Raw genomic sequence first — 21,266 nt, forward strand, 5'->3', positions numbered from 1 at the left:
ATTTCACTTACTTTTGTTCTTTTAAATTGTCTGCTTTTAACAAAGCTTGCTTAAAATTTCTTCTAAGAAAAAACTCCAAGTGTCTGGGCAATCCTTACCCATCTTATTTTATGAAATTGCTTTTTGTGTAGGTAGTTTGTTTATTGTTGTTCTATTTTAAGTCAAGAGACTAGGGAAGTGTCTTAGAATGGTAGGAACCTATTAAATGCACCACAGCTTTTTCAGAATTTTTGTGGAGATATTTTATGTGTGTTGGGTCTCTTTGTTGTGTATGTCTACTTCTCTTTTGTGGAGTTTATGTTTCAGATATCTTCTCCTTTTTCTTTTTTGTAAACTTCATGTAGAGCCACCATCCTTCGTGAAGAAGGTGGACCCCTCTTACTTAATGCTCCCAGGTGAATCAGCACGCCTCCATTGCAAACTGAAGGGCTCACCTGTGATCCAGGTTACTTGGTTTAAAAATAACAAAGAACTCAGTGAAAGTAACACAGTCCGAATATCTTTTGTCAATTCTGAGGCTATACTTGATATTACGAATGTAAAAGTTGAAGACAGCGGAAGTTACTCATGTGAAGCAGTGAATGACGTTGGCAGTGATAGCTGCAGTACTGAAATAGTTATCAAAGGTTTGTTTACGGAGTTTCCATTCAGTATTTTTCTGAGAAAATATTTTCCTTTTACTTGCCTATTACCCTTTACTTACACAATGCATTCGTGCTTTTGTAGAACCTCCTTCTTTCATCAAAACTCTTGAGCCTGCAGACATAGTGAGAGGAACAAATGCTCTACTTCAGTGTGAAGTCTCAGGCACTGGACCATTTGAAATTAGCTGGTTCAAAGATAAGAAGCAAATTCGAAGTAGTAAAAAATACAGATTGTTTTCTCAGAAGTCTCTTGTGTGTCTGGAGATCTTTTCGTTTAATAGTGCAGATGTTGGTGAATATGAATGTGTTGTTGCCAATGAAGTCGGCAAGTGTGGCTGCCGGGCAACACACTTACTCAAAGGTTAGTGCTTGAAAACCTCATGTCTCTTTAATAAATTGTCAAAATAGCTTTCTTACCCCATGGAAGAAAAATTGGTACTTTCTTCTCTTATCCTATCCTTTACATTTGTTTTGTCTTGGTTTGACCTGGGACCTTTGGAACAAAGTCAGTAACTTTCACCTGGTCTTTTTACTGAGACCAGTGTAAATATCTATGATCTGATAACAAAGGGGAATTACATAATAAGCCATTTTGTCAGCTGATACATATTTATCTTCTATGCCTCTGTCTCTTTGATGAAATTATAATTATTCTTAACTTTTATTTCTTCTTCTAGTGAACACTATGAAATAGTAGTATTGGGACCAGATAAATATAATCTTGATAAAACTCTTAAATATAGATGGGTGGTGTTGAAAGCATTTGGGAATTGATGTGTTTTATATGCTCTCTTTTCTTAACTAGAACCTCCAACCTTTGTAAAGAAAGTAGATGATTTTATTGCACTGGCAGGACAAACTGTTACCCTACAAGCTGCCGTGAGAGGGTCAGAGCCCATTTCTGTCATATGGATGAAAGGACAAGAGGTCATTAGAGAAGACGGAAAAATCAAAATGAGCTTTTCCAATGGTGTTGCAGTCTTGATAATCCCTGATGTTCAGATTAGTTTCGGAGGCAAATACACATGCCTAGCTGAAAATGAAGCTGGAAGCCAAACATCTGTTGGGGAATTAATAGTTAAAGGTTTGTGTAGGAACACTTAAACCTCGAAATGCTATTTAAATTTAAAGTGAAACCCTAATACACATTTAGGATCCTAACTATTTCATACCATTGTAGAACCTGCCAAAATCATTGAGCGAGCAGAGCTGATCCAGGTGACAGCAGGAGACCCAGCCACACTGGAGTACACAGTGGCAGGCACCCCAGAGCTGAAGCCCAAATGGTACAAAGATGGGAGACCCTTGGTCGCCAGTAAAAAGTACCGAATAAGTTTTAAAAACAATGTTGCCCAACTCAAATTTTATTCAGCTGAGCTGCACGATAGTGGTCAATACACATTTGAGATTTCCAATGAAGTGGGCAGCAGCTCCTGTGAGACAACATTCACTGTATTAGGTTAGTATTTTTAGAAAATGATGCTACATATTTGTTTGAAACCCAACAAATGGCGTAGAATCAATCACTGAGCACTTTTCTATATTGACCTTTTCTCCCTTCTTGTGCCACAAACAGATCGAGACATTGCTCCATTTTTTACCAAGCCCTTGCGCAACGTGGATAGTGTTGTTAGTGGTACCTGCAGACTGGACTGCAAAATTGCAGGCTCCCTCCCCATGAGGGTGTCCTGGTTTAAGGACAGCAAAGAAATCACTTCTTCTGACAGATACAGAATAGCATTTGTGGAAGGCACAGCCTCTTTGGAGATCATCAGGGTAGACATGAGTGATGCAGGGAATTTCACTTGTCGAGCCACAAATTCCGTGGGAAGCAAAGACAGCAGTGGAGCCCTGATTGTGCAAGGTTGGCTGGAGACTTTGCATTTTCTCCTCCTTATTAAAGATTATGTTCAAATTAAGTTATCTTCCCTTAGATCAGACCTCTCAATTCTTTGAAATTCTTTCTTATACCCCTTCTTCAGAACCACCCAGTTTTGTAACTAAACCTGGATCAAAGGATGTTCTGCCTGGCTCAGCAGTCTGCCTGAAGAGCACTTTCCAAGGATCTACTCCTCTCACAATCAGATGGTTTAAGGGCAACAAAGAGCTGGTTTCTGGTGGAAGCTGCTATATTACCAAAGAAGCTTTAGAGAGTTCTCTGGAACTCTATGCAGTAAAAACCTCTGATTCAGGCACATACACGTGTAAAGTCAGCAATGTCGCTGGAGGCGTGGAATGCAGTGCAAACTTGTTTGTAAAAGGTTCGCATTGTTTTCTTGATATCTTTGTGCTACCCTTGTTATAAATTCTTCCCTCTTTCTCACAGTGCTTAATTATTCCCTTCTGTCCACAGAACCTGCCACATTTATTGAAAAGTTAGAGTCATCACAGCTGTTAAAGAAGGGAGATGCCACCCAGCTAGCCTGCAAAGTAACTGGTACCCCACCAATTAAAATAACGTGGTTTGCAAATGATAGAGAAATTAAGGAGAGCAGCAAACACAGAATGTCTTTTGTGGAGTCTACTGCAGTTCTAAGACTGACAGATGTTGCCACTGAAGACAGTGGTGAATATATGTGTGAGGCCCAAAATGAGGCTGGCAGTGACCACTGCAGTAGTATTATCATAGTCAAAGGTTTGTGTTCACTTTGGCTCTTGTATTGCCGAAGTTATGGCCCATGGCACAGACCCCTCCTCCCTTAATGCAAATCATTCCTTTTTTACTGTAGAGCCACCTTACTTTACCAAGGAATTTAAGTCAATTGAAGTCTTAAAGGAGTATGATGTCATGTTGCTGGCTGAAGTGGCAGGCAGTCCTCCCTTTGAGATCACTTGGTTCAAAGACAACACAGTCCTGCGAAGTGGTAGAAAGTATAAGACCTTCCTTCAGGATCACTTGGTTAGCCTGCAGATCCTCAAGTTTGTAGCTACAGATGCTGGCGAATACCAGTGTCGGGTGACCAATGAGGTGGGCAGCAGCATCTGCAGTGCCAGGGTGACTTTAAGAGGTTAGTATTAGTTCCAGTGATGAACTGGCCCTTCTGAAGAGTAAATTAGTTTTTAAGCCAGTTTTACTATAGGAATAATGTTGATTGAGAATTCATTCTTCTGCTAGAACCCCCATGCTTCATAAAGAAGATCGAGAGTACCAGCTCCCTCCAAGGAGGCACAGCTGCCTTCCAGGCCACTCTGAAGGGCTCCTTGCCAATTACAGTGACTTGGTTAAAAGACAATGATGAAATCACTGAAGATGATAATATAAGAATGACCTTTGAGAACAATGTGGCCAGTCTGTACCTCAGTGGCATTGAAGTCAAGCATGATGGGAAATATGTATGTCAGGCCAAAAATGATGCAGGAATACAAAGATGTTCTGCATTACTCTCAGTAAAAGGTTGGTTCTGAAAGTTTGCCATGGGTTTGTGGAAGAAATGCAGATGTAAGCCTTTCAGCAGGGTAATACACAACCCACATCTATGCCTTTGTTTTCTACAGAACCTGCAACCATCATTGAGGAGGCTGTGTCTATAGACGTCACCCAAGGAGACCCAGCCACGTTGCAGGTTAAATTTTCAGGGACTAAGGAGATTTCAGCCAAATGGTATAAAGATGGTCAAGAACTGACCCTGGGCTCAAAATATAAAATCAGTGTCACTGATACAGTCTCAATACTGAAGATTATTTCTACAGAGAAGAAAGATAGTGGAGAATATACTTTCGAGGTCCAAAATGATGTTGGAAGGAGCAGCTGCAAGGCTAGAATTAATGTATTAGGTTGGTATTGTTCTTCTATAGAGAGGATTGGGCACTTTCATGCTCTTCCTCTCTTAAAATTAAAAAAAAAAATACAAATTAGTAGATTGACCTTTTTTTTTTTTTTTTTTTTTTTGCTTTTTCATTGGATAGATCTTATCATACCTCCTTCATTCACCAAAAAGCTGAAGAAAATGGACAGCATTAAAGGCTCTTTCATTGACTTAGAATGTATAGTAGCTGGGTCACATCCCATAAGCATCCAATGGTTCAAAGATGACCAAGAAATATCAGCAAGTGAAAAATACAAATTCTCTTTTCATGACAATACTGCCTTCTTGGAAATAAGCCAGCTGGAAGGTACAGACACTGGGACATACACTTGTTCTGCCACCAACAAGGCAGGGCACAACCAGTGCAGCGGTTATCTGACAGTCAAAGGTTGGCAAATTTTATTTCCACTTACCAAAAACTTACAAAATATTTTTCTTTCATTTCTCAATTCTTACCTTTATTACTAAGTTATAAAATAAAACTTCCTCTTTCTTTTGCTTCTTTTTTCTTTCACCCAGAACCCCCTTACTTTGTGGAAAAGCCACAGTCACAAGATGTCAATCCCAACACAAGGGTACAGTTAAAGGCTCTTGTGGGTGGCACTGCACCCATGACAATAAAGTGGTTTAAAGATAACAAAGAGTTACACTCAGGAGCAGCCCGCTCGGTCTGGAAGGATGACACCTCTACCATTCTAGAGCTCTTTGCAGCCAAAGCTTCCGATTCTGGAACCTACATTTGCCAACTAAGCAATGATGTTGGTACAGCAACCAGTAAAGCCACTCTCTTTGTAAAAGGTCTGGTCTCTACATCTCCTCACTTTCTTGCTTGTCTAGATTTTCTTGCTAGGGGGTGGGAGGAAGAGACGCTTAAGAAAGCAGTTTTTCCCAGTGACCTGTTTTTTTAAAATATTCAACATCACAATTATTTTTCCATCTTTAGAACCTCCTCAATTCATTAAGAAGCCCAGTCCAGTCTTAGTGCTGAGGAATGGACAGTCAACAACGTTTGAATGCCAAATAACAGGCACTCCTGAAATCCGCGTGTCTTGGTATCTAGATGGGAATGAAATAACAGCCATTCAGAAACATGGCATTTCCTTCATTGATGGTTTAGCCACTTTCCAGATTTCTGGTGCCAGGGTAGAAAATAGTGGGACTTATGTCTGTGAAGCTCGAAATGATGCAGGCACGGCGAGCTGCAGCGTTGAACTAAAAGTGAAAGGTTCGTGATTGGAATCTATTCTCCATTTGGGCTGTGCTGCCTGACAGGTTTGGGGTCTTCCCTTGAGTAAGCTACTGTCTTCCTTTTGAATCTTTAGAACCCCCCACCTTTATCAGAGAGCTGAAGCCTGTGGAGGTAGTAAAAGATAGTGACGTGGAGCTGGAGTGTGAAGTTATGGGAACATCTCCATTTGAAGTCACTTGGCTGAAGAATAACAAGGAAATTAGAAGCAGCAAAAAATACATATTGACCGACAGAGTATCTGTGTTTAACCTCCATATAACGAAGTGTGACCCTTCTGACACTGGGGAATACCAGTGCATTGTATCCAATGAAGGTGGCAGCTGTTCTTGCAGTACTAGAGTCGCCCTAAAAGGTCAGTTATTCAAGAAGCAGCCTACCAAATAAAAATTCTGGGCCAGGCGCAATGGCTCATGCCTATAATCCCAGCACTTTGGGAGGCCAAGGTGGGTGGATCACGATGTCAAGAGATGGAGACCATCCTGGTCAACATGGTGAAACCTCATCTCTACTAAAAATACAAAAATTAGCTGGGCATGGTGGCACATGCCTGTAATCCCAGCTACTCGGGAGGCTGAGGCAGGAGAATTGCTTGAACCCAGGAGGTGGAGGTTGCAGTGAGCCGAGATCGCGCCATTGCACTCCAGCCTGGGTAACAAGAGTGAAATTCCGTCTCAAAAAAAAAAAAAAAAAATTCTGCAACACTTTTTAATCTTACGATTATGGGTAGGAGTTACAATATGTCTCTTCTTTTCACACTCTCTTCTTTAATCACAGAACCACCATCGTTCACTAAGAAGATAGAAAATACCACTACTGTTTTAAAAAGTTCTGCCACCTTTCAGAGTACTGTGGCAGGCTCTCCTCCTATTTCTATAACCTGGCTAAAGGATGATCAGATTCTTGATGAAGATGATAACATTTATATTTCATTTGTGGACAATGTGGCCACACTTCAAATCAGAAGTGTGGATAATGGACACAGTGGGAGATATACGTGTCAAGCCAAGAATGAGTCAGGAGTTGAGAGGTGTTATGCTTTCCTTTTAGTACAAGGTTTGTAAGCTGTTCTCTTTCAAAGACAGTCTATGGAGATAGTATCATGAGTAGACATTATTTCTAGTGGAGTTATCAATGTAACTCATTCATATTTTCATTCTTACTGCAGAACCAGCTCAAATCATAGAGAAACCGAAATCAGTTGATGTTACAGAGAAAGATCCGGTGACCTTGGAATGTGTTGTGGCTGGAACACCGGAACTCAAAGTGAAATGGCTTAAAGATGGGAAACAAATTGTTCCCAGTAGATACTTTTCAATGAGTTTTGAAAATAATGTGGCCAGTTTTAGGATTCAGTCAGTAATGAAGCAGGACAGCGGTCAGTATACTTTCAAGGTGGAAAATGACTTTGGAAGCAGTAGCTGTGATGCCTACCTGAGAGTGCTAGGTTTGTATCTCCACGCAAGTCAGCTTCCCTTATTTATATTATGTCCTTTGTAAACAAATAGCAAGAGATTAATGGATGTGTTTTGCTGTTTGCATTGGACAGATCAAAATATTCCTCCATCATTCACCAAAAAATTAACCAAAATGGATAAAGTTCTGGGCTCTTCTATTCATATGGAGTGCAAAGTTTCTGGTTCCCTTCCCATTAGTGCTCAGTGGTTTAAAGATGGAAAAGAAATATCTACAAGTGCAAAATACAGACTTGTATGCCATGAGAGAACTGTGTCTCTAGAAGTTAATAATCTGGAATTAGAAGATACTGCAAATTACACATGCAAAGTGTCAAATGTAGCAGGAGATGATGCATGCAGTGGCATCTTAACTGTGAAAGGTTAGAATTTCTTTACCTCTTCTTGATTCTTCTTTGTGAGTGCTTCTTAAATGTATCACTCTTACCTTTGTATCCTTTAGAGCTAAAATCTCTATGATTCTGTTTCTTTAGACACATATTAATTGCATTCAAGAAATATTCAGCCATTGCCACTTTTCAGGAGTATTTTCTTATATGTCCATAAAACTGTTGCAATAATTCAACTACAAGCAATTTAATTAAATATATCTCTCTTAAAATCTATAGAACCACCAAGCTTCCTAGTGAAACCTGAGCGACAGCAAGCCATACCTGATTCTACAGTGGAATTTAAGGCAGTACTAAAAGGAACACCACCATTTAAAATAAAATGGTTTAAGGATGATGTGGAACTTGCCTCGGGTCCTAAATGTTTCATTGGCTTGGAAGGGTCGACTAGCTTCTTAAATCTCTACTCAGTGGATGCTTCTAAGACTGGACAGTATACTTGCCATGTTACCAATGATGTTGGTAGCGACTCTTGTACTACAGTGTTGCTTGTGACAGGTGTGCAGGTTTGACTGTTTTATGTCTGTCTGACTATGGCTATGGTTCTCTCTGTATTCAGTTACAATGTCTCTAAACAATCAAGAAAGCATTATTCTTTCTAATATAGTAGATAGTATTTGCTCCTTTTTTTCTCTTCCCTGCATACTACCTAATTTAACTATTGTTATTTATTTCTGTTTTCTTATACTCTCCTTTTTCCTGACTATTTAGAACCACCAAAGTTTGTAAAGAAATTAGAAGCATCCAAAATTGTGAAAGCAGGTGACTCTGCACGACTTGAATGCAAGATAGCTGGATCCCCGGAAATCAGAGTTGTGTGGTTTCGAAATGAACACGAACTTCCAGCCAGTGATAAGTACAGAATGACTTTCATTGACTCAGTGGCCGTCATACAGATGAACAATCTCGGTACTGAGGACAGTGGAGATTTCATTTGTGAGGCTCAGAATCCCGCTGGCAGCACAAGCTGCAGTACCAAGGTTATAGTAAAAGGTAGACATCTCGTTCTTGTGTTTCTCATTAACTGAAAACCATCTTCTCCCCTGGGTATTATAGCTCTTTATTCTTTAAGTATCATTTTAGTTTCCATTTGAGATCATAGAATGTTTTCCTGAGCTAGTATTATTTTCCTTTTTAGATGTTTTTCCTTCTTGAATTTTGCTTACATGTAACTAGGCATTCTGAAATATTTTTCTTGTTATTCCAGTGTCATAATTCTGATTACCTCAACACACTGGCCAAACATCAAATGTGATGTTTCAAAACTGCACACAAAAAATGAAGCAGGCATTTAAAAATTAATCTTTCACCACAATCAACTTACAGATATATCACTCTCATTATAATCTATATCATTAACAACAAGCACTATTTACTATATCTACAAAAAGTGAAGACAATAAAGGTTTTATTTACCCTTACGTTTAAAACAGGACAATCACATTTTTCCCCTCTGTCTCAAGAATCACTTCCTATCTTTTAAAAATTATATGACTGTACCTTGATACAAATAGTACCTGTATTTTTTGCTGCAATTTTCCAGTGCTTTTTTTTGTCACAAAGCCAAGTTTGTCATGTTGTAAGACAATTATTGCAGTAATCATTTGCTTAAATGGAAGACTTAGATCACAGATGTTGTGATGACTTCCAAGTGTCTGTTATAGAGCATATAAAAAAAATTTCATCCTTGAAATTAGAATTCCATACTTCATGCAAATCCTATTTATTACTATACTTGCTTGTTTACAATTTTTGTTTCAGTCTTTTTAGTCTAAGATACAACAGTAAGGTGGAGTAGACAGAATGTTGAACTGTTCAGTAATGACATCTAGGATCTATCTGGGTTCTCTTCCCGTCCAGCTGGTTATCTTGTAAAGGTGAATGGCTTCTGAGGCTGTAATCCCATGATAGTGATAGCACTGGATTCTATTTACTCATTAGAATATCTTAAACATTTCTTCCAATTTAAAGGCAAATAAAAAACTTTCATTCTGTGAAATTCAGTAGCCCAAGTCATGAGAAATTCTTGTTTTTTACAGAGCCACCTGTTTTTAGCAGCTTTCCTCCTGTAGTAGAAACCCTTAAAAATGCTGAAGTCAGCATTGAATGTGAACTTTCGGGAACGCCACCATTTGATGTGGTATGGTACAAAGACAAGCGGCAACTCAGAAGCAGCAAGAAATACAAGATTGCATCCAAAAACTTCCACGCAAGTATTCACATCCTCCATGTGGACACTTCAGACATCGGCGAATACCACTGCAAAGCCCAGAATGAAGTGGGAAGTGATACTTGCGTTTGTACTGTAAAATTGAAAGGTAAACATAGTTCTTCCACATGGCAGAAATGTCATGAATGTGCAAAATCCTATTTTTTTCTCTCTTGCATGATGTGGACAGTCTTTGCAAAAATCTCTATCCATCTTTTCCTGTTCAGAACCACCAAGATTTGTCTCCAAACTGAACAGCCTCACCGTTGTAGCTGGAGAGTCTGCTGAATTACAGGCATCCATAGAAGGCACACAGCCTATTTTTGTCCAGTGGCTTAAAGAGAAGGAAGAAGTGATTAGAGAAAGTGAAAACATCAGGATTACATTTGTGGAAAATGTTGCAACTCTACAGTTTGCAAAAGTAGAGCCAGCTAATGCTGGAAAGTATATTTGCCAAATCAAGAATGATGGTGGAATGAGGGAGAACATGGCCACACTGACCGTCTTAGGTTGGTACAATAGCCCCCAATAGAAACTGGTGCCAAATGCTGGAATGTATTACTAGAGTTACTAGCAGACTCTTTTTCTGAATTTCTTCTAGAACTATTTTTATCTTCATCTATTTGGAAGGTCTAGAGGAAAGACACAGTTGATCTTTCAAATACTCTTTTCTGTTTCTATGATTCTAACAAAAATTAGACATCAGTTTTATTTAATAACTACCTGCCTTAATCAATTAGCAGATATAATCATAACTATCTTTGATTAAACATGAAATAATACAGAGCTCAGCATGTGCTATAAGACTAATTGTTAAAATTAACAAGAAGTCCAAAGGTTGGCATTTCATAGCAAAGCTTGCACATAAAATTAAATTACAATTAAATGGCTGGATGTGGTGGCTCATGCCTGTAATCCCACCACTTTCAGAACCTGAGGTGGGCAGATCATGAGGTCAAGAGATCAAGACCACCCTGGCTAACATAGTGAAACCCCTCCTCTACTAAAAATACAAAAAATTAGCCAGGCGTGGTGGCATGTGCCTGTAGTCCCAGCTACTCAGGAGGCTGAGGCAGGAAAATCACTTGAACCCAGGAGGCGAAGGTTGTAGTGAGCTGAGATTGCACCACTGCATTCCAGCCTGAGTGACAGAGCAAGACTCTATCTCAAAAAAAAAAAATTATGATTAAACAATTGTTTGAATAACAACTTTCAAAGAATTGTCTTTAGCACCTTAAAGCAGAGCAAAAATAGCAAGTAATTTACAATGACCTGTAGCCTTCGATCTACAGAGGATCAAGTGGAAATCAATATATACTGCCTAATGCACATTGTTTAAATTTTTTTGAAGTTGAGTTGTGCACAAACATATATTTCTTAAGAATAATTGCTATATAAGATGACAGCAAGAGTGGGGGAGGGACAAAAAATAAGGAGAAAAGAAAACTAAAAAGAATAAATATTAAAATAAAAAACTTATGACTGCATACAATTAGGGAATCACACTTTAAAGTCCAGAGAGACAGCGCCCTAAATATAGCCATCTCATTGGCAGAAACAGTCTTAGTGAATGTAATAGTAGAGACGTAGCAAAGATCCCAGACTTTGACAAATGGATATCATGTTTTATTTCAGAGCCCGCAGTCATTGTTGAGAAGGCAGGGCCGATGACAGTGACCGTGGGAGAAACGTGCACTCTGGAGTGTAAGGTGGCTGGTACTCCGGAACTCTCTGTTGAATGGTACAAGGATGGAAAGCTGTTGACCAGCAGCCAAAAGCACAAATTTAGCTTCTACAATAAAGTCTCTTCCTTAAAGATTCTCTCAGTTGACAGGCAAGACGCAGGCACATACACTTTCCAGGTTCAAAACAATGTTGGAAAAAGCAGCTGCACAGCTGTGGTTGATGTTTCAGGTTAGTTCTGCTATTTTCCTCTGGTTGCTTATGCAAATTCCCTTTTCAAGTTTCCTTCTCTCAGGTTTCTTCTATTCTTTCAAATCATCGTGAGTCTTTTACCTTTCCTCACACAGATCGAGCAGTTCCTCCCACCTTCACACGAAGACTGAAAAATACTGGTGGGGTGTTAGGTGCCTCTTGTGTCTTGGAATGCAAAGTCGCTGGATCATCACCTATCTCAGTTGCGTGGTTTCATGAGAAAACTAAGATTGTCAGTGGAGCAAAGTACCAAACCACATTTTCAGATAATGTCTGCATATTGCAATTGAATTCTCTGGATTCATCAGATACGGGCAATTACACATGCGTGGCTGCTAATGTCGCTGGGTCTGATGAATGCCGTGCAGTGTTAACTGTACAAGGTCAGTAGACAGTCAAACTTGGAAGGAATTTCTTACAAATTCCTCTTCAGGCGCACATCTATGTGGACAAACATTCGAAAGTATGCTAGTGTTTTAATCAAAATTGCAACTCCATTTGAAGCTTACAGGATCTTTTCATTGTCCTCCATGTCTATATAGAATCACCCTCTTTTGTGAAAGAACCTGAACCTTTGGAAGTACTACCAGGCAGAAATGTAACCTTCACAAGTGTTATTAGAGGAACCCCTCCATTCAAGGTCGGCTGGTTCAGAGGTGCCAGAGAACTAGTGAAAGGAGACCGGTGCAACATCTATTTTGAAGACACTGTGGCAGAACTGGAATTATTTAATATTGACATATCTCAGAGTGGGGAATACACCTGTGTGGTTTCTAACAATGCTGGCCAAGCATCCTGCACTACTCGTCTCTTTGTAAAAGGTTTGCTTAAGTGGATTTGCTTTTCCTATTTTCTGTATACTGGCATGCCTGGGTTTTTATTTTGTTTAACTGCTGTGCTTTGTCACTTACTAGAACCAGCTGCATTTGTGAAGAGATTAAGTGATCATTCTGTAGAACCAGGGAAGTCCATAATTCTGGAAAGCACCTACACTGGAACACTTCCAATTTCCGTCACATGGAAAAAGAATGGATTTAACATAACTCCCTCTGAAAAATGTAACATAGTCACAACAGAAAAAACTTGTATGCTGGAAATTGTGAATAGCACAAAAAGAGATGCAGGACAGTATTCCTGCGAGATTGAAAATGAGGCAGGAAGGGATGTTTGTGAAGCTCTGGTATCTACATTAGGTGCGTTGTCTTATTGTCTGTTAAATTATTTGTGTTCTTCTAACATGTAGCATAGTTTCTTCAATATTCATTAATTCCAGTTGCTGATTGTGAGCCTTTTTTCCTTAGAACCACCTTATTTTGTTATGGAACTGGAACCTTTGGAGGCATCTGTTGGAGATTCGGTTTCTTTACAATGCCAAGTTGCTGGGACACCAGAAATTACCGTGTCTTGGTACAAAGGAGACACCAAATTACGGTCAACTCCTGAATACAGAACCTACTTTACAAACAACGTGGCCACACTTGTTTTTAATAAAGTGAACATCAATGACAGTGGAGAGTACACATGCAAAGCCGAAAATAGTATAGGAACTGCTTCTTCTAAGACTGTGTTCACAATTCAAGGTGAATGATATTTTACAAATTAAGAATTTTTTTTCCCCTTAACTCTTATATCTTTATGGTGAAATTCTCACTTCATCTCCTAATGCCTCATGTCTCCCTACAGAGCGCCAACTCCCACCTTCCTTTGCAAGACAATTAAAGGACATTGAACAAACCGTAGGGTTACCTGTTACACTTACTTGTCGATTAAATGGCTCCGCACCCATCCAAGTGTGCTGGTATAGAGACGGAGTCCTTTTAAGAGATGATGAAAATCTACAGACATCATTCGTAGATAATGTGGCAACTTTAAAAATTTTGCAAACTGACTTGAGTCACTCTGGCCAGTACTCTTGCTCAGCTTCCAACCCACTTGGAACAGCGTCTTCTAGTGCTAGACTCACAGCCAGAGGTTTGTTCACATGTCAATCTTTTTCTTTGCAAACTGTGACTTCTTATTTCATTGTCAAAGTAGAAATGACCAATGGCAAAAAAACAAACAAACAAAAAATACACATTGCCTTTCTTCTCATCTTCCAGAACCTAAGAAATCTCCCTTCTTTGACATCAAGCCGGTATCTATAGATGTTATTGCTGGAGAAAGTGCTGATTTTGAGTGTCATGTTACTGGTGCTCAACCGATGCGAATCACTTGGTCAAAAGATAACAAGGAGATCCGTCCTGGAGGAAACTATACAATCACCTGTGTGGGAAACACTCCGCATTTGAGAATTCTTAAAGTAGGCAAAGGAGACTCTGGTCAATATACTTGCCAAGCAACCAATGATGTTGGCAAAGACATGTGCTCAGCTCAGCTCAGTGTAAAAGGTATCATTCCATGGCAGTTAACAATATTTGTTCCTTCCCATGTTTGCAAAATTGTCTTATAAAAGTTTCTTTTGTGTTTAAATGTTTGAGATAAACTAACTGGATCTATTGGAATTTGTGTATTAATGTTGGAGGCAACATTAATCGAAGTTGTGTTTTCTCTTTATATTGCTCTTTACGTTAGTGTATCTCTAAGTGTCATTCTATCAAAAAGTATTGTTTAATTGAAATTTGTTAAATGTTGTTTTAACTATCCATTCCATATTTTCATGCTTTCTTGTTATATGGCATTCTGATTTATCATTACTAAATGTTGATCAAATATATCTATAATACATTAACTTTTATGTTTTAACTCACAAACTAAAAAAAAGTATCAACTAAATTCTCCATTAAAAATGTTATGAGATTATTTAATTTAAAAGATAACTAATTTTACCCAAAATCTTCAGAAAGTATATTCTTAGTAACAAACCAGCTTAAATATGAATTTATGGGATCTTCAGCTATAAAAGCAAGCTCTTTTAACATGTATAATAAATATCCCTTACTGACTATTTCATTTGGTTTACTAGAACCTCCAAAGTTTGTTAAGAAATTAGAAGCTTCAAAAGTTGCAAAGCAGGGAGAATCCATTCAACTGGAATGTAAAATAAGTGGCTCCCCAGAAATCAAAGTTTCGTGGTTCCGAAATGACAGCGAACTTCATGAAAGTTGGAAATACAACATGTCATTCATCAATTCCGTGGCATTGCTTACTATCAATGAAGCCAGTGCTGAGGACAGCGGGGACTACATTTGTGAGGCCCATAATGGTGTTGGTGATGCCAGCTGCAGCACAGCGTTGACAGTGAAAGGTTAGGCATACCAAGCTTCTTTGTTTCTTTACTCTCCTCTGACTTGGGCTCTTAGAAAAGTTATGAGCCCTAAAATAAAAGGATATTTAAGGTTATTTGATTGCAATTCTTTAACAAGACTTAACGAATTGTCATTTCTTTGATCTCACCAATCACTCTTCATGGTTCTAGATTTAATTTTTTTTTTTTTTACTTTTTAGTAAGTATGTGTTCTCATTGTTTGTCTCCTTTTTTTCTGGTAGCACCTCCTGTTTTCACCCAGAAGCCTTCTCCAGTAGGAGCTCTTAAAGGTTCTGATGTGATTCTTCAATGTGAAATTTCGGGAACTCCCCCATTTGAAGTAATATGGGTTAAAGATCGAAAGCAAGTCCGAAGCAGCAAGAAATTTAAAATCACTTCGAAAAATTTTGATACAAGTCTTCATATCCTTAATCTTGAAGCCTCCGATGTCGGGGAATATCACTGCAAAGCTGCGAACGAGGTGGGAAGTGACACGTGTTCTTGCTCTGTCAAGTTCAAAGGTTTGTATACATGGGCACAAAAATATATGCCCCTTCCTTCTATCTGTTCTTGCCTAACTAATAACTTGTGTGGTCATGATTCTCACATTTTTTCTCTAACCACAAATTTCTTTCATCAGAACCTCCACGATTCGTGAAAAAGCTAAGTGACACCTCGACACTTATTGGGGAGGCTGTTGAGTTACGGGCCGTAGTGGAAGGCTTCCAGCCAATTTCTGTTGTCTGGCTGAAAGATAAAGGTGAAGTCATCAGAGAGAGTGAAAACACCAGGATTTCATTCATTGATAACATTGCAACCCTCCAGCTGGGGAGTCCAGAAGCATCTAATTCTGGAAAATATATATGCCAAATAAAAAATGATGCCGGAATGAGAGAATGCTCTGCAGTCTTGACTGTACTAGGTTAGTAGCAAAGCACAGCCAGCAGAAAAAAAATCAAGTTAATTGATCCATGATTATTTTCCTTAAATACTCCTCTTATCCAGTAATACAGTGATTGCACTTTTGAGCCTGAAAAGTGGCTTTGTTTTCAAAGCAAAATACTTCTTCTTTCAGAACCAGCCAGAATCATAGAGAAGCCCGAACCCATGACTGTCACTACTGGAAATCCTTTTGCATTAGAGTGTGTAGTGACTGGAACACCAGAACTTTCAGCCAAGTGGTTCAAAGATGGAAGAGAATTGTCTGCAGATAGCAAACATCACATTACATTCATCAATAAAGTGGCTTCCCTTAAAATCCCCTCTGCAGAAATGAGCGACAAAGGGTTATATAGCTTTGAAGTGAAAAACAGTGTTGGCAAAAGTAACTGCACTGTATCTGTCCATGTTTCTGGTGAGTCGAATGAGATTTCTATGAATAGACAATATTTCCGGGGGGTGGGAGGGGGCGGAATAAAACTTCTCTTTAAACTCAAAACTACCCTTCCCCACGTAGATCGGATTGTGCCTCCTTCCTTCATCCGCAAGCTGAAAGACATGAATGCCATCCTGGGGTCCTCAGTGGTTTTGGAGTGCCGAGTCTCTGGCTCAGCCCCGATTTCAGTTGGCTGGTTTCAGGATGGAAATGAGATTGTTAGTGGGCCCAAGTGTCAGTCCAGCTTTTCAGAAAACGTCTGCACTTTGAATCTGAGCTTGTTGGAGCCCTCCGACACAGGCACATACACATGCGTGGCAGCCAACGTCGCTGGTTCCGACGAGTGCTCGGCGGTCCTGACTGTGCAAGGTCAGTGTGCAGGGATACGGCTGCTGCTTCTCTAACACCTCTTTCATGTGGACTTGATGCCTGTCTTCCCTGGAGTTTCTTTAGTTCTTTATTTTGTCTTCATGTATAGTCTTAGCTCTCTTTTTTTAAGGAGCAAAAGCACTTCTCACTTGGATTTCTTTCTTCTCTTAATCTCCCCTTCCACCTCGCAATATCTAGAACCACCATCTTTTGAACAAACTCCTGATTCTGTGGAAGTTTTGCCTGGAATGAGCCTCACATTCACCAGTGTCATCAGAGGCACCCCTCCTTTCAAGGTCAAGTGGTTTAAAGGCAGCAGGGAACTGGTGCCTGGGGAGTCATGCAACATCTCTCTGGAAGATTTTGTCACAGAGCTGGAGTTGTTTGAGGTGCAGCCACTGCAAAGTGGAGACTATTCTTGCCTCGTTACTAATGATGCCGGCAGTGCTTCCTGTACCACACACCTTTTTGTGAAAGGTTTGCTCTTTCCCCCAATATGTGCATCTTTTAAAATTTCTCCTAAGTCTTCATTAGAAGACATGAATTTTACCCTCATGTTTTCTCCTTACAGAACCAGCCACCTTTGTGAAAAGATTGGCTGATTTCAGTGTTGAGACAGGAAGCCCCATAGTGCTGGAGGCCACATTCACTGGCACGCCTCCAATCTCAGTGAGCTGGGTGAAGAACGAGTATCTTATTTCACAGTCTGAGAGTTGCAGCATTACTATGACAGAAAAATCTACCATACTGGAAATTCTCGAGAGCACAGTAGAGGATTATGCACAGTACAGTTGCCTGATAGAAAATGAGGCCGGTCAAGATATCTGTGAAGCTCTGGTGTCTGTCTTAGGTGTGTTGACAGCTACCTCTTTTTATTGCTTTCTTCCTTTTCAAACATCCTCTTTTACTTAGCATGACTGACTGACTGATTACCATCCTTTGTACCATAGAACCACCGTACTTTATCGAACCTCTGGAACATGTGGAAGCAGCCATTGGAGAACCTACAACTTTACGGTGTAAAGTGGATGGAACTCCAGAAATTAGAATTTCTTGGTACAAAGAACACACAAAGTTACGATCAGCTCCTGCATATAAAATGCAGTTCAAAAATAATGTTGCTTCCTTAGTGATCAACAAAGTGGATCACAGTGATGTGGGAGAGTATACATGCAAGGCAGAGAACAGCGTGGGGGCCATCGCTTCTTCAGCTGTGCTTGTTATCAAAGGTGATGATGACGTTAACAAGTCTTGCTGTGTGTGGACAGATTCGTTTTCTTAAAAACATCAAAACTTTCATGAATTAAAATATGTTGTGGATTCTTTCTCTCTTGTAAATAAGGATTATCTGTAACTTCTTTACAGAGCGCAAACTTCCACCTTCCTTTGCAAGAAAACTGAAAGACGTTCATGAAACTCTAGGCTTCCCAGTTGCATTTGAATGCCGCATCAATGGTTCAGAACCTCTTCAAGTGTCTTGGTACAAGGATGGGGTACTTTTAAAAGATGATGCTAATTTGCAGACATCTTTTGTTCACAATGTAGCAACTCTTCAGATTTTACAAACTGACCAGAGCCACGTAGGGCAGTATAATTGCTCTGCTTCTAATCCTCTTGGGACTGCTTCATCCAGTGCCAAGCTCATTCTCTCAGGTAAGTAGCTTGCCACTACCTTCTTCATGGTAAAGCAGCTTCGCTGCTCCAGGCCACCAAAAGCTTGGTGCCATTTAGCTTCTGCTCTGTGTGTGAGAGCATGGAAATCAAAATCACCATGTCGGTCTTCATTCTTTTCAGAGCATGAAGTGCCTCCTTTCTTTGATCTAAAGCCTGTATCGGTAGATCTTGCTCTTGGAGAAAGTGGTACTTTTAAATGTCATGTAACTGGGACTGCACCAATCAAAATCACTTGGGCCAAAGATAACAGAGAGATTCGCCCTGGAGGCAACTATAAGATGACTCTGGTAGAAAATACTGCCACTCTGACAGTTCTCAAAGTAGGCAAAGGCGATGCCGGGCAATATACCTGCTATGCAAGCAACGTCGCTGGAAAAGACTCTTGTTCCGCTCAGCTGGGTGTACAAGGTACTTGTTAGAGTGAATGAGCAAGATCTCTTTTACATTTTCAGTATCTTAAAACACAGAAGGGTGGGTGTGCTTGAGAGAGAGCTATGTTTAGGAACAGAGTCTAGTGATTAGAATAGATCAAGTGGATCAAGGACCTTCCAAATGGGGACAAATATTTTTTAATTACTTTTGAAAAATAATTTTCAAAAAAAACTAGGAAAACATGGACTGAAAGTCCATTTTCAAAGACTTTAATAGAGACTAGAGAGAGATTAACCAAAACTCTACAAAATTGCAAGAAAATCCTAGTTTGAAAGAAGTTATCATAGGACAAAAAAAAAGTGAATTTATTGCAAATGACTTGTCTTCCACAGTACTTGGTAAATGAATGGATTTTGTCACTCTAAGGCATAGCAAAGCATGCAACTGTCAAGCCCTTCAAGAATTCAGATGAGAAGGATAAGCTCAATTTACTTTCCTCCACTAGCCCCATTTAAATAATGGTGGAGGTCAGGGGCTGGGGAGTAAGTAGATCAGTATCTGCTATTATGGAAGGCAATCATGTGTTTCTCCCATATCTTTATAGCTGCTACTGTCGGAAATTAAATAGTTCACCCAGTGGACTGCTGGTCTGGCCCATTAGAGTATTTTTAAGAATTTTTGTGGTGGTGGTTTATAAATATCTTAAAATTAAAATATGATTAGATTTAGCGGCCCATTTGCTCTATGACATATAGCTAATCATTTTTACTTCCCTATGCCTGAATTTTTGCTTCAGCTAATGAAGAAAGCATTGCTCTCACACACTACAAAGGAAAATTATGAAGGTCGAAGGAATATCCATTTAACACCTATAAGAGAAAGTGGCATTTTAAAAATATTAAGATATCTGACCCATTTTTCCATTCCGGCTCTTCATGCTATAGCTGATAGCTATAGTAACTGATAGCATTGCAGCCTTAGGAAGTAGTTCTCCGCTGGTTCACATACAGGACAGTAATCAAACTCTCATTCCCTGTGGACCTCAGAGGGCTTCCACAGACCAATACATGCTATTATCTCTGATCTTGGCACTAGAAAAGTAACTCCTTTGCTGTGGAGAGGACTGCACAATAGAGAGTAACATCTTTTTCTCATTCCTTTAGTGGTAATACTTGATGTGGATGCTTACAAAAACAAGCGTATTTTATTTTAGAAATTTTCTGTTTAGGTTTCATTTAACTCTTCTTCCTTGAACTGCATAAATTTGTTTTCCAGAGCTAAAGTACTCTCTAGCAAAGATTATTTTTTTCACTTCGTCTTGAATGATACACATCTTTTTCATCCCTTACCCTGTGCTTTTCTTCTTGGTTCCACAGAACCACCCAGGTTTATTAAGAAGCTAGAATCTTCAAGAATTGTGAAACACAATGAATTCACAAGATATGAATGCAAAATCGGCGGGTCTCCAGAAATCAAAGTTTTATGGTACAAGGACGAGACTGAAATTCAAGAGAGCAGTAAATTTAGAATGTCATTCGTTGACTCGGTGGCAGTGCTGGAAATGTACAATCTCAGTGTTGAAGACAGTGGTGACTACACCTGTGAGGCCCACAACGCAGCAGGCAGTGCCAGCAGCAGCACGTCCTTAAAAGTTAAAGGTCAGAGCTCTGCCCACCTGTGTGTTTTTCACATTAGCCTCCTCTTTAGTTGTCCTCTTAACTCCCTGTTTGACTCTCCACCGATGTTTTAAAATTGGGAAAGGACACAACAAAGAATTGAAAGTGTTTTTCTTCATTCTATCTCTGATGGAGTGGAAGATCGATTCTTACTTTTAACTATATGCTTACAGAATACATCTGAAGTTTCCTTTTTTCCCCATTTTAGAACCACCCATTTTCCGCAAAAAGCCTCATCCTGTTGAGACACTGAAAGGAACTGATGTTCACCTTGAATGTGAGCTTCGGGGCACTCCTCCATTTCAAGTTTCTTGGTATAAAGACAAAAGAGAACTTCGGAGCGGCAAGAAATACAAGATCATGTCTGAGAACTTCCTTACCAGTATCCACATCCTGAATGTCGACACTGCAGACATGGGGGAATATCAGTGTAAAGCCACAAACGACGTGGGGAGCGACACTTGCGTTGGCTCCATCACTCTCAAAGGTTAGATTGACTGCATTCTCTTCTGCTCATGACTTCCCTTCTAATTGTAATACTGTGTTGCCCCTTCACTGCAGCCCAGTCTTATCACTAGAAGCCTGTTCCACTTTCCCATTATTTCCTTTCCAAGACCCTTTCTGTTTAATCTGCTTCCCTTTTCTAAATCCTATTAAATATCCTTTTAGATAATGTTGCCATTAGGTTTTGATTGGATTAAGAAAGCTAGAGTAGACAAGATATTCAACTTTCCTGCTGAATACAAACTTTAATCTGTCCCTGCTCACATCCACCAAAAATCCCTCTTAAATGAAAATAACACATTATCACTAGTTTGATTCCTGGCATTCATGATTTGGGCGAAATGCTTT

At 39.5% G+C, this 21,266-nt stretch overlaps 1 protein-coding gene across 3 annotated transcripts in view; it reads left to right on the forward strand.

Annotated features, from left to right (window-relative positions):
* TTN (titin) overlaps positions 1-21,266 on the forward strand; it is a 269,746-nt gene that overhangs the window by 71,573 nt on the left and 176,907 nt on the right. Inside the window, exons 49-88 of one of the 3 annotated variants that reach the window (XM_032293067.1) lie at positions 345-626; positions 727-1,005; positions 1,450-1,728; positions 1,825-2,103; positions 2,221-2,508; positions 2,627-2,905; positions 2,998-3,279; positions 3,374-3,652; positions 3,760-4,038; positions 4,140-4,418; positions 4,551-4,838; positions 4,970-5,248; positions 5,394-5,675; positions 5,773-6,051; positions 6,474-6,752; positions 6,865-7,143; positions 7,246-7,533; positions 7,780-8,058; positions 8,272-8,553; positions 9,600-9,878; positions 9,997-10,278; positions 11,405-11,683; positions 11,800-12,087; positions 12,247-12,525; positions 12,619-12,897; positions 13,006-13,284; positions 13,388-13,675; positions 13,804-14,091; positions 14,667-14,948; positions 15,191-15,469; positions 15,589-15,870; positions 16,024-16,302; positions 16,405-16,692; positions 16,891-17,169; positions 17,264-17,542; positions 17,643-17,921; positions 18,058-18,345; positions 18,487-18,774; positions 20,115-20,396; positions 20,623-20,901. The exons of the other annotated variants lie outside the window; for them this stretch is intronic. Of the exons in view, the coding sequence (XP_032148958.1) occupies positions 345-626; positions 727-1,005; positions 1,450-1,728; positions 1,825-2,103; positions 2,221-2,508; positions 2,627-2,905; positions 2,998-3,279; positions 3,374-3,652; positions 3,760-4,038; positions 4,140-4,418; positions 4,551-4,838; positions 4,970-5,248; positions 5,394-5,675; positions 5,773-6,051; positions 6,474-6,752; positions 6,865-7,143; positions 7,246-7,533; positions 7,780-8,058; positions 8,272-8,553; positions 9,600-9,878; positions 9,997-10,278; positions 11,405-11,683; positions 11,800-12,087; positions 12,247-12,525; positions 12,619-12,897; positions 13,006-13,284; positions 13,388-13,675; positions 13,804-14,091; positions 14,667-14,948; positions 15,191-15,469; positions 15,589-15,870; positions 16,024-16,302; positions 16,405-16,692; positions 16,891-17,169; positions 17,264-17,542; positions 17,643-17,921; positions 18,058-18,345; positions 18,487-18,774; positions 20,115-20,396; positions 20,623-20,901 (11,265 nt within the window). The remainder of the gene's footprint in view (positions 1-344; positions 627-726; positions 1,006-1,449; positions 1,729-1,824; positions 2,104-2,220; positions 2,509-2,626; positions 2,906-2,997; positions 3,280-3,373; positions 3,653-3,759; positions 4,039-4,139; positions 4,419-4,550; positions 4,839-4,969; positions 5,249-5,393; positions 5,676-5,772; positions 6,052-6,473; positions 6,753-6,864; positions 7,144-7,245; positions 7,534-7,779; positions 8,059-8,271; positions 8,554-9,599; positions 9,879-9,996; positions 10,279-11,404; positions 11,684-11,799; positions 12,088-12,246; positions 12,526-12,618; positions 12,898-13,005; positions 13,285-13,387; positions 13,676-13,803; positions 14,092-14,666; positions 14,949-15,190; positions 15,470-15,588; positions 15,871-16,023; positions 16,303-16,404; positions 16,693-16,890; positions 17,170-17,263; positions 17,543-17,642; positions 17,922-18,057; positions 18,346-18,486; positions 18,775-20,114; positions 20,397-20,622; positions 20,902-21,266) is intronic. 3 annotated transcript variants of the gene reach the window in all.

The sequence above is a fragment of the Sapajus apella genome, unplaced genomic scaffold, assembly GCF_009761245.1.
Source record: "Sapajus apella isolate SASKATOON/1434 unplaced genomic scaffold, GSC_monkey_1.0 scaffold28, whole genome shotgun sequence".
In the NCBI taxonomy this organism is placed as follows: Eukaryota; Metazoa; Chordata; class Mammalia; order Primates; family Cebidae; genus Sapajus; species Sapajus apella.